The 17,738-nt window shown below is 36.8% G+C and overlaps 1 protein-coding gene and 1 long non-coding RNA gene across 2 annotated transcripts in view; one reads left to right on the plus strand and one right to left on the minus strand.

Annotated features, from left to right (window-relative positions):
* LOC101387347 (arylacetamide deacetylase-like) overlaps window positions 1-16,578 on the minus strand; it is a 32,526-nt gene extending 15,948 nt beyond the window's left edge. Inside the window, 4 exon segments of the mRNA XM_087431759.1 lie at window positions 1,137-1,274; window positions 1,277-1,311; window positions 15,569-15,678; window positions 16,480-16,578. Of these exon segments, the coding sequence (XP_087287885.1) occupies window positions 1,137-1,274; window positions 1,277-1,311; window positions 15,569-15,678; window positions 16,480-16,578 (382 nt within the window).
* LOC147916949 (uncharacterized) overlaps window positions 1-17,738 on the plus strand; it is a 93,617-nt gene that overhangs the window by 53,060 nt on the left and 22,819 nt on the right. The gene's annotated exons all lie outside the window — the stretch shown is intronic.

Below are 17,738 nucleotides of genomic sequence, written 5' to 3' on the forward strand. Positions count from 1 at the left end.
TAGAAAGAAAGACAAAAGAACAAAAAGTCAATTAAAAATTAGGACTAAGAAGCTTTCTTTTCAGATAATTCAAGGACAAGAAATGCAAATGGATCTTAAATGTAAAAGATTCTAAAACTTACTCTTAATATGAGAAACACAAAATCAAATTGTACTACGATAGAATTTACCATTCTTACTAGAAAAACAAAATCCAGAAAAATTACAACACACTTCATTAAAAAGCTAAGACACAGATATTCTCACGCCTTGTTGGTAAGAAAGGAAAATTGTTACAGGGCAATTTTGCAATAATTAGCAAAATTACAGTTGGTCCAACAATTCTACCTCATGGGTTTATCATAGACAAAACCCAGCCTCCAAATGTTATTCATGTACTATCATTTTATTGTTTATGGTAACAAAACACTAACGAGAACAAAAATTTCCACCTAAATAGGCCTGATTAAACAAACTATGTTTTATGCACATAATGAACCCTATGAAGTATACAAAAGAATACAGATATGTGTATATATATATATATATATATATATGTACGTATTTATATATATATGTAAAGAGAGAGAGAGAAGGTTAATTTTGTAGTGGTGTAGGGAGAGACTTAGAGGAAATAAACAGAGTCGGGTTCCCAGCACAGTAGTCAGTCATAATAGAGATACAAGAGAGTCATGATTCCACTGCCACTAACCACACCACTCATGGTTTTCATTAGGCATCTTGCAATCAGTCAATCTACAGTACATTTTCATAAGAACCTACTTGCATGTCTACAGCGTACGCTCCAAGTCCAATATTAATGCTTAAATGTCATAATTACAGAGTTGCTCAAACATACGACTTCTGAGTTTTATGTAAGTTTAAAATGACACATAAGTAGAAAAAGTAAAACAAAAAGTTGTCACCTATTTATTTTTCACTTTACTGCTACTAGAATGGGTCATTTTAGAAATATAACCTGAATGCCTCCGTGGTCATCCTGTTAGTGGTCTGTTTTGAGATCATTCAGAGATATTATAAAGAAGTCAGCAGAATTTCACAAGAGGAAACCAAAGGCATGTAGATCTTAAACAAAAAACTAAAACAAGAATTCCAGAAAACTTGCCTCTCTTTGGTAATAAACATTACATTTTCACTTACCAAATATGATATTGTTTTGAAAACTGCATTAAGCAGTATTATTTTCCATGGTTCCTCAACGTTATCTGGGAGGGGTATTTAGATATAAGATGCTATGAGGATTCCCAACATCAGAAAGTAAAAGGATTTTTGCCCATATTGTAATTCTTTCGTTTCTTCAGTAAGACAGTACTATATTTTATTTCAGTGCCTGAAACTAAATAGACATTGGTCAAGCCCCACCCAGAGCTATTATCTAACTTCTAGCCACAGAGTTCGCTATTAGCATAACAGGTTGTCAGGTGGCAAGTTCAAGGAGTAGTGCTGCAAATAGGGCTCAAATTCAGTGTGCACTTTGTAAAAGAGAATACTCATATTCTGGGGAATTCTGTTAAATCTGCCAGCATTATTATATCTTCAGATAGTCACTGGAACACCAACTTAGAGAAGAGTATGCTAATTCTCAAAGATTCTCGGAAATATAGTAGAAGTACATTCACCCTAGGAGAGAGAAAAGCAAAGAGATTTATCAAAAAGTTTTGATATATTTTTAACGATATATCTTTATCTTTATTATATCTTTAATAAAAGCCAAATAATTATATGCAAATTGAAGTTAAGTACTCTGCAGTGATTGGAGTGGTTTGGAGTGAATAATGGAGAACTTGGTTGCAAAGGTAACTTTGTGTCAAGTCTCAGGAAGGTCCACGGTTTGGTAGACGGGATCCAGATAAAGGATCTTGTAAATAAAAGGCACTGCAGTAGACAGTGCAAGCCCAATTTTTAAAGTGCATTTCTCAGCTTAATTGCTCTTTCAAATTCTATCTTGGTTAATACATAACCCCGATTGATACGTTGTTAGATAAGTCCACTGAATTATACCAGAAAAGAAGGCGTCCTAGGTATGTCCTTAAGCTAAATCTGCTGACTTTATCATAATATTTTTTTCTTTGTCACTGTTCTACTTTCCAGAAAAACAAGAAAAAGAATTCGGATAATCACCTTTTTCTGTGTTGTCAAAGGAAATCCTGCATGGAGGGTGGGTGGTATGAAAGGAAAAATTTCAACTTACAGCAGCGCTTGCCCAGGAGAGAATCAGAACTTAATGCTGCGTTTCACTACAACTCTCCTGACACTAATGGTCTTAAAGAACCATGAACTTTAAGTAACTTTGACCTGAATCTAGCTGAAGATTCTTTCCTGACTATGATCACTGGGACTTGTTTTACCAAATCTGTACAGACATATGGACTCATCTGTACTATACGGAGAGCTGGTTTTCAATTCTTAATTACCACAGCCATTGGAGATCATGCCCCTTCACTTCTTAGCACTTAAAAATGTCTTCTTTTCCTCCTCAGGAAATTATTTAGTGAATTTCTTGTCTGATATGTGTACTCTGCCTGGCATTTAACTCAGCACTGAAAAAAAAAAAAACACTTAAACCCAATAGTCTCTGTTTTATGATTTGATTGCAGGGAGAGCAGTGGACAGGAATAAATGGCAGCTGAAGGCCCAGGAGAAAATGTTTGAAGATCACCTATCACATTTCTCTCTATTCTTTCTCTCTTTATTTTTCCTTGCTCACCACAGTTTCTTTTACATAGTTTAATTTAAAGAATATTAGAGTGAAAATTTGTAATGTCACAGTAATAAATATAAGTAATAGAAATTGTGGGCTATAAATTCCTTTCAAAAAAGCAAACCTTTCTCAGATAAAATAGATATGTGAAAGTTAAACTTCGTTATTCAGATTCTCCTCTTTTGTGAAATTTCTTGAGGAACCTCCATACTCTTTTCCATAGTGGCTGCACCAATTTACATTCCCACCAACAGTGTACAAGAGTTCCCTTTTCTCCATATTCTTGCCAACACTTGTTATTGCTTGTCTTTTTGATAACAGCCATCTTAACAGATGTGAAGTAATATCTCATTCTGGTTTTGATTTACATTTCCCTGGTAGTTAGTGATGTTGAGCACTTTTTCATGCACCTGTTGGCCATTTGTATGTCTTCATCAGAAAAATGTCTATTTACATCCTTTGCCCATTTTTTAATAGAGTTAAATGTTTTTTTGCTATTGAGTGATATGAGTTCCTGGTATATTTTGGGAATTAATCCCTTATTGGATATGTCATTTGCAAATATTTTCTCCCATTCCATAGGTTGCCTTTTCATTTTGTTGATGGTTTCCTTTGCTGTGTAGAAGCTTTTTAGTTTGACGTAGTCCCAAATTACTTGTTTATTATTGCTTCTGTTGCATTTGCTTTTGGTGTCAAACCCCAAAAATCATTGCCAGGACCGATATCAAGACATCTGTACTCCAATGTTTATTGTAGCATTATTCACAACAGCCAAGATATGGAAATAACCTAAGTGTCTGTAACAAATGAATGGATCAAGAAAATGTGAAATGTATATGGAATGGAAAATTATTCAGCTTTAACAAAAGAAGGAAATCCTGTCATTTGCAACAACATGGTTGAACCTGGAGGGCATTATGCTGAGTGAAATAAGCCAGACAGAAAAAGACAGACACTTCTTACGGATACAGATATCACTTATATGTGCAATCCATTTAAAAAAAGTCAAACTCAGAGAAACAGAGAGTAGAAAAGTAGTTGCCAGGGGCTGGGAGTTGAGGAAAATAGGGAGAGTTTGATAAAAGTGTATAAACTTTCAGTTGTAAGATGAATAAAGTCTGAGAATCTAATGTGAAACATGGTGACTACAGTTGATAACAATGTTCTGTATAATTCAAATTTGCTAAGAAAGTAGAACTTGAATGTTCTCCAGAAAAAAAGAGGTAAGTCTGTGAGCTGATGGCTGTGTTAATTAACTGGATAAAGGAATCCTTTCACAATATGTTCGTACATCGCATCATCACATTGTGTGCTTTAAGTATCTTACAGTCTGATCTGTCAACTATCTTCAATAGGGCTGAAGAGCAGATTGCTTTCTTAGCTGCAGTACTCTCATTTTGAATGGAGCTCCTCCCCACCCTATGGAGGGTGTTTTTGTCGCTGCTGTTTGGTCCCGCTGAGAGCTGCAGTGTGTCATCACCAGTGCCCGAAGGACAACCACCGTGGTGCCCCCTCACTTGCTTATTAAGGTTTCATTGCACCAGAGAGAGAGGATGAGGGCCCTGCTCGACATCTGTCACTCTCTGCAGAAGCTGCCATTCTCCCCAACATTACACCACAAGGGAAGCTTTCTCAGGAGTCTCCCCACTCTTGCGTGAATGTGTGTATGTGTGTGCGTTTCTCTTCAAAATATTACAATTTGGAGCAGGTTGTCTTCTTGATGACTCTCACTGCCCCAGCTGGAAGGCCTAGCGATCTATCTGACCGAGCTCTATGTTTCATTTACACAATCCCAAGAAGGAAGAGAGGAATTCAAGGGCGACAGCAGACAGGATGCTGAGACCGTGGACTTCAGCTGGAATTGCAGCAGGTGCACTCCTGCACTCATCACAGGGAGGCCAGTTCAATTCCAAAGTAATCACAAGTCTGCCATGTGCTGGAGATCCAGAAACTAGAGTTCTGAGTAAGAGCAAGGTACAGAGAGCTAAATAAGCCCTTTGCTGTTCAATCATAGCCTAAATAATAAAGGCATTTTTTGTTTAAAAATATAATAAGTCTATATTACGCTTACCATTTAAAGATGAGGTAATTGAAACTTACATAATTTTACCTATCTGATCAAAGGGAAGGTTCTTAGATCATTCTTAATGCAATAATTTCATTTATGATAAAGACATGTTAATTCATATCTAATAGGGTGGTTATTTGAGTTAAACTACAAACAAATATAAAGAACTAAGCATAGCTCTTGGCATCTAGGAGGTCCCCAATAAATGGTAACGCTATAATTACTATGACTATCACTGTACATATTATTATTATTAACATTAGAGTGAGAAAGGAACACAATCAAAATTCATGCCCAGATGGATCAGAACTAACCCATCCCCTATTTTAAAGAACTTACCCCTTGGCGCTGCCCAAACTGCTGGATTGAAATATGCAGTGCAGCGACTTAATGCATGAACCCTAAGAACTCCTCCTGCACATTGGGGGACACACAGAAAAGGCCACGATTGCACAGTGCAGAAGGCATAGTGGAATAAAGGCATAATGACCAACGGAAATCCAAACCTTCCTCTCCTTGACTGCTGGTGGATTATTCACCTGTTAAAAAATGGAGAAATGAGATAATGCGTGCCAAGCAGAATTCTAGAAATGAAAGGAATGCAGCCTTTACAGGGATGTGGAAAAGCTTTTGTTGATTTTTCCCCACTGTGCACCTGGATCGCACCCGCCCTTTTAGATCATACACACTGTGTAAGGTTCCAGCAAGCAGGCTTTCGGGCGTGAGCTGAAGGACGGGTCTCCTCCTCATCTACGAGCAGATACTGAGCAGAGAGAAGCGTGGTGCGTGGGGAAGAACGTGAGGAGAGAGCACTGCTCACCAGGAGGGGACATCTTTCCACTACACGAATCTGTGTCCTGGAGAACAGAAAAGGAAATAAAAACGACGGCACATCCGAGCACCAGACACGGCGTGTAAAAATACTGACACAAGAGCTTGTTGGTGAGCCAAGTTCTTGACTTCTTGCTGATATTCAGTTTACTCACATTCAGCAAACTTCCACCCAGGCCGAAGATGTGTATGACTCCCAATCTTGCAGCTGCGATTAAGTTTCCAAAACGTTCATGGAAATGCTGTTAGAATTTAAAGAAGAACTAAAATCTAAGATCTTATTCTCTGTGACCCAATTAAGCGTTAGGATTTACATATGCTTCCAATAGCAAATTAAGGCTTTTCTCACATGCTTAGAAAATGATTGTGATTTGAGAGCGTATGATTCTCACCAAATTCATCTCAGCTTTTCAATTAACACCTATCTTTCTTTCCAAGAATTCGGAAATCTGCTCGCGAACTTGAAATATGATTGTGGATACTGTAAAAGATCTCAGAGAGAGAGAAATCCATTGCGAAAGTGGTTGCATTTACTCCCCTCAACCTTCTCACCTTATCTAGGAAAAATAGCTTGACCACAGCAATCTATTTATCAGATGGGATCTCAGTTGTTCATGGACCAAAGGGATTTAACTAAAGTGATATTTATTGCTGCACAAAAACACAGGCCGACACTGACATAAATCGTGCTGCACGCACACACACAAGCCGTTCGAAATTAGGCAATTATTAATATTGCAAGGCAGTGCCTCAACCTGGCAGGGCCACCGGCTGTGTGATGGGAAGCAGGAGAGAACAGTGGACCAGGAAGGGGACAAATCGGCCGCTTCCTTCATAGACTGGCCCACAGGGCTGTGGTCAGGGAACGCAAAAAATCTTGGGGAACTTCTCTCCCACAGTCAGGATTTTCAGCTGCGTCCTCCTGCAACCTCTGAGAGCCAAGACTGAATGCTTGCACAAGGCTCAAGAAATAGCTGGTGTCCTCACCTTCTCTGCAATTCCCTCAGGGTGGCAAGCTCTGTGGCTCGAAAACCTTGTAAGTGCCATGGGGTTTACAACCCGAGTGAGCACCTGTGCCTCCCTGAAGAGAGCATCCGAACAGGCTCCACTCTGACCCACGCACCCCCTCAGTCATAGACACACTGTCAGAGCACAGGTCGTGTCTGAATCATTCTTCGGCTTTCTGTCTCTCAGCAGAGACTCACCGTTGAGAGCTTGTGTCTGTCTGTACCCTAGTCCCACCCAGAGCCTGGACCCCAGCGGCCTTTCAAGACATGTTGGGTTAGTGAATAAATTTTCCTTTAACTGTGAGGGTATCACGCTGCCTCTCTCACAGACGAGGGATTTAAACCTCCTTTTAATGTTTGCTTTCTTTTTAGTATTTCGTCTAACAATGAGTTGTAACTACACATATAATGAAACATTCAATTATGAACAGCATAGTAAAATGTTTACCAGGATATTTCTAAATATGTCATTTAACATTTAAAATATACACTCCCGATTGTCTCTTCTAGGCAAAGATAACCAATTTACTCAAAACTCTCACATACCTTCAAAATATACACACATTATTTATAACTAGTTTAAAGAAAAAAATCAAATGGATTAAACTATCTAATAAATTGTATCTGTAGTGAAAACAAGTTAAGAATAATTTATATCACTGCTGTCCATTAGGTTAATGTGAGCCACAAACGCAAGCCACATATGTATTTTTAAACTTTCTAGTAGAAACATCAATAAAAATTAAAAATATTTTAAATTAATTTTACTAACATATAATAATCAATATAAAAATAATTAATGATATTCTTCACTGTCTTTATAAAATTATTATTGAAACTGTAGAATCTTATACCCAAATTTTCATAAGCACACTTGAATGTTTTTCAATAACTGAATGGAATATCAAAAATCATTTCCCTTTAATGTTTATACCCATCCATATTGACAAAATTGGTTCATGTTTTTAAAATTGATTTGCCTTTTAAGCAAAACTGTGTTAGTTTCAAAACAGTATCTGTCCAAGTTAATTCAATAACTCTTGTGTCAACTCAATATAATCAACACTACATTCACAGGAGTGATGACTACTAAAAAGCAACTCTAAAGTCATCAATCTCTGCTGCACAGTCTTCAAATATTTCTTGTTCTTTTGGCAGCCAATTTATATAATGCTGTCAATTGTATATTAACATCTCCTGTATATTGATTCCTGTTAGAAATATGTGAAAATCATTGTCACTGATTTTTATTATGAAAAGAGTGAATTTCAATACAAAATTTTGTACCTATCTGGCTAGGTCACATATAAGCTTTTCTTTGCTTGGAGCTTCAGACTTGGCTGGTTCATCGGAGAAACAAGTCAGGCAGCTGTTCTTTGCACATGATAACTGCACACTTGGCAAACATTCCTTTCATTTCAAGAAAGCCTTGACTTGGAATTAACAGTATAATAAATCTTTGTGAAATTCTTCAATGACTCAACAACAAGCATTTGCAAAGAACACAGATGATTAAAATCATTGTATTCTATCTCTTTCAATAGATTCATAAATAGGCAATGATTCATAACATTTCCACATATATACTGAGCACTTTAAAAAGTAGGATCTGCCGTGCTTTTCAGAGTCGTCTTCAGAAAGCTGACGCAAATATTTTTAGTACGTGTCACACGGGGCATAATAGTCTCTTGCCTTAAAATCCCAGTATGTCTGGAATCTTGACCTAACATAACAGGAGTACTTTCTGTCATGTTCATTTCTTCATGTCTACTTAAAGTTATTCTTTGATGATGTGAAATATTCAAATATATCTATGCCAGGAGTTCAATATTGGGGTCACAAATTGACAACATTTTTTGTCAATTTGGAGTTTTTCTGAGACACAACAGACCCAGAGTATTAATTGGGCAGTGTCTCATATCACACAGCTCACCTACACTAAAGAAAGAGCTTGAATTTTTCACATTTGTCATCAACTGATCTTTGGTATTGTTACTAGGTTTCCTGTTCTACGTGCAATTGTTTGGTGGCTTAATTGTAGGTATTTCACTTTTCTAAAAATATCATTTTTAGTCTTTACCTCATAATTTTTGAACACAAACTCCATAACAGTAATAAATAACATATATGTACTATATATATGATTTTTTATAAGTATATAGTTTTACCATCTCTCCATCTAAAAATGGTTCTCTTCTTTGTATAGGAATCCAAACTATTTTATAGTTGGTCAAAGCTGTGAGTTCAGATCATGTTAAAAGTAATTTACAAAAATTTTATTGAACATTTATTTCTGATTTCAGGTGAATAATTGTATTGCTTCTCCTTTGACTCTTGAAAAGGAACTTGTTAACATTACGCATTTGCTAAATATTTGTGTAGATATTATCTACTGTATTATTTTTAAAATTTCTTTTATCCAACAGACAAATAGCCTCATTTTGCTCTGCCAGAAAATTGCACTTCCCACTTGCGAAGTTTGCAACACACCCTCTTCCAGTCTCTTCTTTTTGTGACCGTCCCAGGAATTGCAGTAGCTTGTGCATCTCCGTTTGACTCTGCGTTGGTGGTATGAGATCATTTCAGGTGTTAAAATGTGTCCAATTTATTTTTTCAAACTAGAAAAATGACTGAATTGTAATTAAAATAACAGTAAGTATTTCAATGTAATTACCTATTAAGGTTTACAAAAATATCGCTGTACCTCCTGGTTTCTTCATAAAATAGTCAAACACATGACAATGCAACATCAGTGTTTAGAAAAAATCATTTATCCACATCAACCTGTTGGCATTGCCTCGATTGTGTTTTTGTGTAACACTGAAAGGATGCACACACCTGACACTACGATACCATGATACTCACGTGACGCAACAGTTCAAGTGTAGTCCTATCTAAAAATAAAGTCGTGCTTACCACAAGAATATTTTACATAGTTTTCAAATTTAAACCTACATTCATTCAAATTAAATAAAATACAAAACTCAGTTTCTCAGTCACAGTAGCCGCAGTTCAAGTGCTCAGTCATCACTTTTGCTTCGTGGCTGCCAAATCGGAACTCACAGATTTCAGTTTCTGAGTTTTTATTTTCTCTTCACCGTGAATGTTAATCTCGAGTCGCTGTGATGTTTGACAATTTTCTTTTAAAATAGATTGCCTTAATGATAGTATTCAGAATCTAAAAGATACCAATCATATGATTGGAAAGTTGTGCTGATCAGATTATTTTCATAGATTTACATATTAGCATAGCAGATATTATTCTTTTTAGGAATAACTGCTTTGCATTCTTCAGGAATGTAAAGTCTACTTGCATGCTTCAGTAAGATAATCCACGCCTGATTGCAGGACTGTATTGTCTGTGTGAGTCCTGAGCCTGAGGTTTGTCACTCGGGACTTTGAAGTCATCCAATCCTTTGTCCCCTTTGCCTCAAAAAGACTCAAACGTGTTGCACACTCACTATCTTTTCCCTCTCTTGGCTTCCTGCATTTTTTTTCTTTGAAAAAGTAGCCTTATTGAGGTCAAGTTTGCATACTGTAAAATTCATCAATTTAAAATGTAGAGTTCAAGTTTGACAAACGTATACACGACTGTAACAGCCACTGGAGTCCATCCTCCCCCTGACCCTACAGCCTGAGGACCCCTGACCTGCTTCCTGCCCCAAGGTTGTGCCTTTTCCAGAATGTCAGACATAAATGGAATCATGTGCTTTGTGTTCTTTCTTACTTGGCTTCCTTCACTTTCCTTTATGCTTTTGAGAATCACCCATGTTGCTGCAAGTGGTTGCACGGTGTCACGTGTGTGGGTATCTGACCCTTTACATCATGCAGCAGCATTGCACTGCACACACACACCAGCTTATCTAGTCACCAGGAGAGGAATGGAACTGTTTTCAACATATATATAAGTATTATGAGAATATACATTTTCATATTTTTTGGAAATGTACTTTCTGGGTCATAAAATAGGCTCTGTTTAGCTTTATAAGAAACGGGTAAACTGTATTTATTAATGATTAACCATGTTGACTTTATTTCATGTGTTTATTGACAATTAATATATCCTCTTTAGTGTAGTCGCTGCTCAAAGATTCTGTCCATTTCTTTCGCCGTATATTTTGTTGCCTTGTTATAGAGTCGTAAAAGTTCTTTCTGTCCTCTGGACTCAGGTCCATTATCACATATATATTTTGCAAATTTTTTCTCTTACTCTTAGTTCTCTATATAAAGTAAAGGGTTTGTATTTTGATAAAATCCAATTTATCTATTTTTCTTTTGTATCTGGTGTCTTTTTCTGTCCCATGTCTTGTGTAAGAAATCTTTGCCAAACAAAATTTCACAAAGATTTTTCTCATGTGTGTTTTTTTCTGGAAGTTTTAAAATTTTAGGTTTTATATTTAGATCCATGATTCATTTTGAGTTAATTATTGCCCATGATGTGCAGTAAGGGTCAAGGTTAAGGATATTTTATATGGATATTCAAATTTTTAGCACCATTAAAAAGATATATTATACTTTTGGAATTGAATTACTTTGGCAGCTTTGTCTCAAAACTTGACCCCGTATTTATGGGCTGATTTCTGGCCTCTGCTTTATTATCTGCTTGACTATCCTTACTGAAATGACACACTACCTTGATTACGGTAGCTTTATATTGTCTTGAAATCATGGACTGTAAGGGAACCAGATTTGTTCTCTTAAAACAAAATAGTTTTTTTGACATTAATTTTATTTCCATACATGTTTTAAGATAAACATGACATTTCCCTGAAAAAAACTAACTTAAAGCCTCTGGGCTCTAGATCTGGATCATGGTAAATCTATAGGAGAACTGACATCTGAATAATCTTGACTCTTCAGAATGAAGGTGTTATTTCTCTCCATTTATTTAGGACATGTTTAATTTCTCTAGAAAAGCTTTCATTTGTCTGTGAACATGTCTTGCACATGTTTTGCTAAACTTTTCTCTAAATATGTCATGGGCTTTGATGCCACTTTTAAAATAACTGCTGTATTGAAATATAGTTCACATACTAAATATTCACATTTTAAAGCACTTTGACAAACCAGATCATGTATTAGCAGAGTGCATATAATTTAAAATCAATTTTAAGATAATAGCACATCAAATTTTATAGAGTGCAGAAAAATTTTTCAAAGATAATTAACTATCTCAAAAGAAAATGACAGCTCATCTAGTGACAAATGATTTCTTTGACTATACATAACATTCCTACATATTAATAATAAAACTGCAATGACAATGCAAAAATAGAGAAAGCTTATGAAATAACAGCTCATGGAAAAATAAATTTAAATATGCCCTAACCATATACCACACATTATGGTAAGGACTGCAAACTAGCCCCCAGTATTTACTCTCCTTAATCTCCATATATTTAATCTCTCAAATCTTCCATATCTTTCGCTCTGTCTGTGAGGTAGTCCACTTCTTTATATCTATCTTTTAGTCCTCTAATATTCACCTCAGCTGAGTTTAATATGTTGTTAAACCATCCTGTATTTTCTAATTTTCAATTATTTAGCCTTCCATGTAGTCAATGATACTCTTGACCACAAAAATTCAAATCTCAGGAAACACCTTCCCAAAAAACTATACAGTTCTACAAGGACAAGTAAAACTACACAATCTCAAACTTCAAACTACCAGTAAATAGAAAAGTAAGCAGCAAATTACAGAAGTCATTTCTCAAGCTTTTGCCTCAAATCTTTACAGAGAATGGGATGTGGGAGAGAGGTGTCTGGAAAAACCACACAGAAGAGAGAAGGAAATGAAGGGCCAATGATTGAGGTAAAATTACCCCCTGACACACCCCAAAAGAGAAGGTACACCCAACGGGGGAAAATTCTGTACAAGAGTCAAAGTAGATATAGAACTTAGGTGAAAAGACTTAATAAAAGGTGCACACCGCTCATTGTGGGAGAGAACTGGGGGAGGAGACGGTAAAGGGAAGAGAGAGGAGCCCTTACAGACAAGGGAGTTCAGTGAAAAAGAAAAGAGAATATTGGCAAGCATGAGGCTAACTTTGGATTATAATCAATATATTTAGCCATGTAAATATCCATCTATTACTATTAAATAATTTAAAATTAAAAAATTAATGTTAGTTTTTATATTTCTTTAGGATATTTAGAAACAAGCGTATGATTTTTCTCATTACTAACAAAAATGTTGACAATCCTTTCATTCTTAATATGAAAACTTCTTAGTCGTATTATATTGGTCTCATAATCTACTAATGTATTCTCTTTGTTTATATGTTTTTAGAATTTTTCACTGATATGCGTGAGTGAAATGGATCTGTAGTTTTCTCCTTTTCTACTGTCATTCTAGTTTTGATATAATTACTTCATAAAATGAATACCAAAATGTTCCCTTAATGTACCCTAGAACTGCATTTGTTTTTTTGGTGTGGAAGATTAGCCCCGAGCTAACATCTGTTGACAATCCTCTTCTTTTTTGTTGAGGAAGATTGGCCCTGGGATAACATTCATGTCCATCTTCCTCTACTTTATATGTGGGATGCCGCCATAGCATGACTTGATAAGGGGTGCATCAATCCACGACCGGGATCCAAACCTGTGAACTCCATGCCACCAAAGTGGAGTGCACAAACTTAAGAGCTACACCACTGGGCCAGTCTCCCTAGAATTGCATTTTTTAAGGTTTGGGAGATTTTGTCCTGCAGACCATCCCAAGATCACTGCTTTTTTGTGCTGGGAAAGGCGGTAGCCTGGCCATTGTCAACATTCTTTTTTAAACTTTGGTACGGTAGTGTATCTTTTTGGATAGAAAATACATTTTAGATTCATGTTTATTTTGCTAAAAATATCTATTTTCCAGGTTCAAAATTTTACTTTCATTACTGAGCTAATCAATTCACAAATTTCTTTTATGTCTGTGTTTTTTCATTCATCCTTTCTTATTTGGTGTATTTTTCTGCTCAGTTAGGATACCAGGTTGATTTGGTTCATAAATCTTAGTGATTTAAAAAAACCTAGAAATTCCGTTAATTAATTCTGCCAATTTTGTTATTTATTTATATTTTATAAAATTTAATAATTCTTTTTGATTTACTTAGGTTTATGCTACCTATTCTAACATCTGGAGTGCAAATTTAAGGCTATTTTTTTTTCAGACTATTATGGGTATATGAGACTGTGAAGTTTCCTGTCAATACCACAGGTCTAGTTCTGTCCTCTAGTTGTATGATATCTAGCATATACCTATAGAGCTATCGTTCCGCATATATACACATATATAAAGAGAATGAGAGCTTTCCTTTTCTATTTTGCAAGTTTCAGTTTAATATCCTATTTTTGTAGAAGCTAAGAAAACTTTTTTTTTCTTTTTAATAGACTTTTAGAGCAGTTTTAGGTTCACAGCAAAATTGAGCAGAAATTACGGAGTTCCCATATACCTGCTACCCCCACACAGGTACAGCCTCCCTACTATCAACAACTTGCCCCCGAATGGTACATTAGTTACAGTTGATAAACCAACATTGACCCATCATTATCATCCAAAGTCCATAGTTTACGTTAGGCTCACTCTTGGTGTTGTACATTCTATGGGTTTTGACAAAGGTGTAATGACACGCACCCACCATTGCAGTATCAGAGAGAAGAGTTTCACTGCTCTAAAAGTCCTCTGCGCTCCACCTATCCTCCCTAACCCTTGAGAACCACTGACCTTTTTACTGTCTATCTAGTTTTCCTTTTTCCAGAATGTCATATAGTTGGAATCATACAGTATGTAGCCTTTTCAGACTGGCTTCTTTCACATGGTAATATGCACTTAGTAATATGCACTTAAGATTCTTCTATGTCTGTTCATGTTAGCCACCATTTTTTTTAATTGAAATTTTAATAGTTTATAACATTGTGAAATTTTGGGTTGTACGTTTCCGTTTGTCCATCACCATATATATGTCTCCCTTCACCCCTTGTGCCCACCCCCCACCCCCAGTGCCCCTGGTAACCACAATACAGTTTTCTCTGTCCATGTGTTGGTTTATATTCCACATACGAGTGAGATCATACAGTGTTTGTCTTTCTCTTTCTGGCTTACTTCACTTAACATAATACCCTCCAGGCACATCCATGTTGTTGCAAATGGGATGATTTTGTCTTTTTTAATGGCTGAGTAGTATTCCATTGTGTGTATATATATATATTATATATATACACACACACACACACCACATTTTCTTGATCCAATTGTCAGTCAAGGGACACTTAGGTTGCTTCCACTTCTTGGCTATAGGGGTGCAATGAACATAGGGGTGCATAAGTGTCTTTGGATTGTTGACTTCAGATTTGTTGAATAGATTCCCAGTAGTGAGATGGCTGGATCATAGGGCATCTCTATTTTTAATTCTTTGAGGAATCTATATACCGTTTTCCATAGAGGCTAAGAAAACTTTGAAATGTAACTCCTAGGTATTTGGAAGTGTCTTAATCTTTGTAGCTCATGCATGGACGATTCTGGAGGTGTCCACTACTTGACACCGCAGATGGAGTCTGGTAGAATTCTGGTATTGCTACCCAGTGGCATTCTTTGGGATTTGTATTAAGCGTGTCTTTCTATTTTCTATATTTCAGTGTTTCAGCATCTGAGGTCTTGTTGACCAGGGAGGGACTGCCCTTCGCAGGGTCAGCTAACGCCTAGAGATAAGCAACTGACACACCTGTGAGCACGCCCTTCATATGCAACCCCCCCAGTGCAAAACCCATACCCCACAGGCTCCTTTATCCATTATTCCTTTATCCAATGCCAGGGACCAGACAACTAAAGACAGCCCCTCTACCTGAGAGCCCACTGAAATTACTCACACTCGCGAATCCTATTCCTGCCTACCTTGTCTGTGCCTTCCCATGGAAACCACAATACAGGCTCTTGCCCACATTTCCTCCTGCTCCCTCTGCCTCCTGACCAACCAGTGCTTCCCTGTGTGGTCTCCCCATGGTGTGGTGCCCCGTCCTCTTGGCATCTGTGACAAAGTATCTTTCCAGTGGCAGTTGTCTCCTGATCTGTTTCTTCGCTGTACCTGAAAAAGAACAGAACCTATGATTTAGAACAGGATTATAGGTTCAAAAACTACCTGATGAAGAAAAATTGCTTGCCTATAACTGGGCTGAGGAGCAAATAGCTTCCACGAGGTAAGGCCACCTGACAATCTTAGACACGTGGCACTTGATGTGTCACCTACAACATCAGAGGGAAATCTTAGGTGAGAGTCTGGGATTGTACTTTCTTAACATTTTTGTCGCTGAACATTCCTCTACTTTTGACCCAACGCCCTCACGAGGAATAGAGACTCGTTATATATTTCCTTCAGCAGTTAGAAGTGTAGGTGCCTAAAGGTTTTCTTTGGACATCTTGGCCACTGCACTATTGAAGACAAAACTGAATATTCACACTTTTTATAAGTTTATTTTATAATTTCAGAGATTACAAAAATCCTACATTTTTAGTGTTAACAAGAGCTTTCCTTTTTGAATTAGTATAAGATAATAGTTTGTATTTTTCTTTTTCTTCTCTTTCCTTCCTTCTTTGGAAATGTTTTTTATTTTTGGCAAAATAAAAACCTTGAAACCCCATGTCATTTCCCCTCCCCCCCTTTTTTTAATGTTTCGTTAAATCCTGAAGTGTGGAAACCTCTTATGTGGGCCTCAGTGATTTTGTTTACGTCATGCTGAATTTTGCATCAAATATATCCCAGGTGCCTTGTGCACAATGTCCTGTCACTACAGGATTACACATGGACAGACTGACCACGGTGTTTGTATGAAGCTCCGCTGTGTAATGTCCTTTAGAATCATCACTAAAGGAGGCCGGAGAACCTCACTCCAGGCTCATCACAAAGCTCATACTGAATCTGCTCTGTGGTAGCTACAAGCTGCATATGCTTCTGCTCCACTAAATTAAATATCTGAAATACACCCATATTCTCATTCTCGTTTTTGGGGTCTTTAAAAGGAACTGATTATTGGTAATCTTTTGAGATCATGCCTATATTTAATTAACATATATTGACACAAAACTAAAGCTGGTAAGGAGACTGTTATGAGTCAGCACAGCTGGTGGCTTCTCTTGGTGAGTGGTCCATATATATTTGAAGAGAATGTCTATGCGCCAGCTGTTGGGTGGAGTGTTCTACAGATGCCGTTTAGATCAGGTTGGATGGTGGCACTATTCGAGACCTTTATGCCCTTATAATTTTCTCCTGATGAAAATAATAAGTTTTCACATATTTAGGTATGTGGGGAAGCCATTCTGGTTTAAATCTGATTTGATGTAAAACTTGTTTTTCCCAGAGGAGCCTGACTTATGGCCCAGCAAACATGCACTGTACATCTGCTCCAAACATTGTCCCAAAGCAAAGAATGCACTCCTTCAAGATAGGGATGTAATGACTCCCTTTCTCTGATGCTGATACCAGTGCTTCTTTGATGATAAGCTTTTCTTCCCAGAGAACCGAGGACAAGTTGACCTGCTGTGTATGTGCTAAACTTTGGCAAAGCATTTCCTTGTGTCTTTGGAGGAAAAAAATTGTATTCCTGTCATGCTTGATGTATGTTCTTTGCTCTGAAATGGTTTATAACCATGCTGTAAACTACACTTCCCTGGAGTGCTTTCTTCCCTGGGGAAGGGAGCAATTCTGGGCTAGTCCTCATGTTAGCTCACTAAATATCTGTGTTATCTATAGATTGGTCATTGATTACTTGTGTGGACTCTCCCCACTCTTCTATCAATTACTGAGAGAGGACTATGGGAATCTTCAGTTATAGCTATGGATTTGTCATTTCTCCCTTCAATTTCATCACTTTTTGCTTCTTCCACTTTGAATTTCTGCAACTTGGTATATATACATTTAAGATGGTTTTGTCTTCTTGATGAATTGACCCATTTATCTTTGAAATACCCCTCTTTATCTTTGTTCTGAAATCTACTTTATCTGATATTAATAGAGCCACTCCAGATTTCTCATGAAAAGAAGATGTATAGTATGTCTTACTCATCTTTTTACTTTTAATCTACCTACATTTTTAATTTAAAGGGGTATTTTTTTTAGATTGCAGATAGTTGGATCTTTCATTTTAATCC

This window comes from Ceratotherium simum, chromosome 5, assembly GCF_057802395.1.
Source record: "Ceratotherium simum simum isolate JZ-2026a chromosome 5, ASM5780239v1, whole genome shotgun sequence".
Taxonomy (NCBI): Eukaryota; Metazoa; Chordata; class Mammalia; order Perissodactyla; family Rhinocerotidae; genus Ceratotherium; species Ceratotherium simum.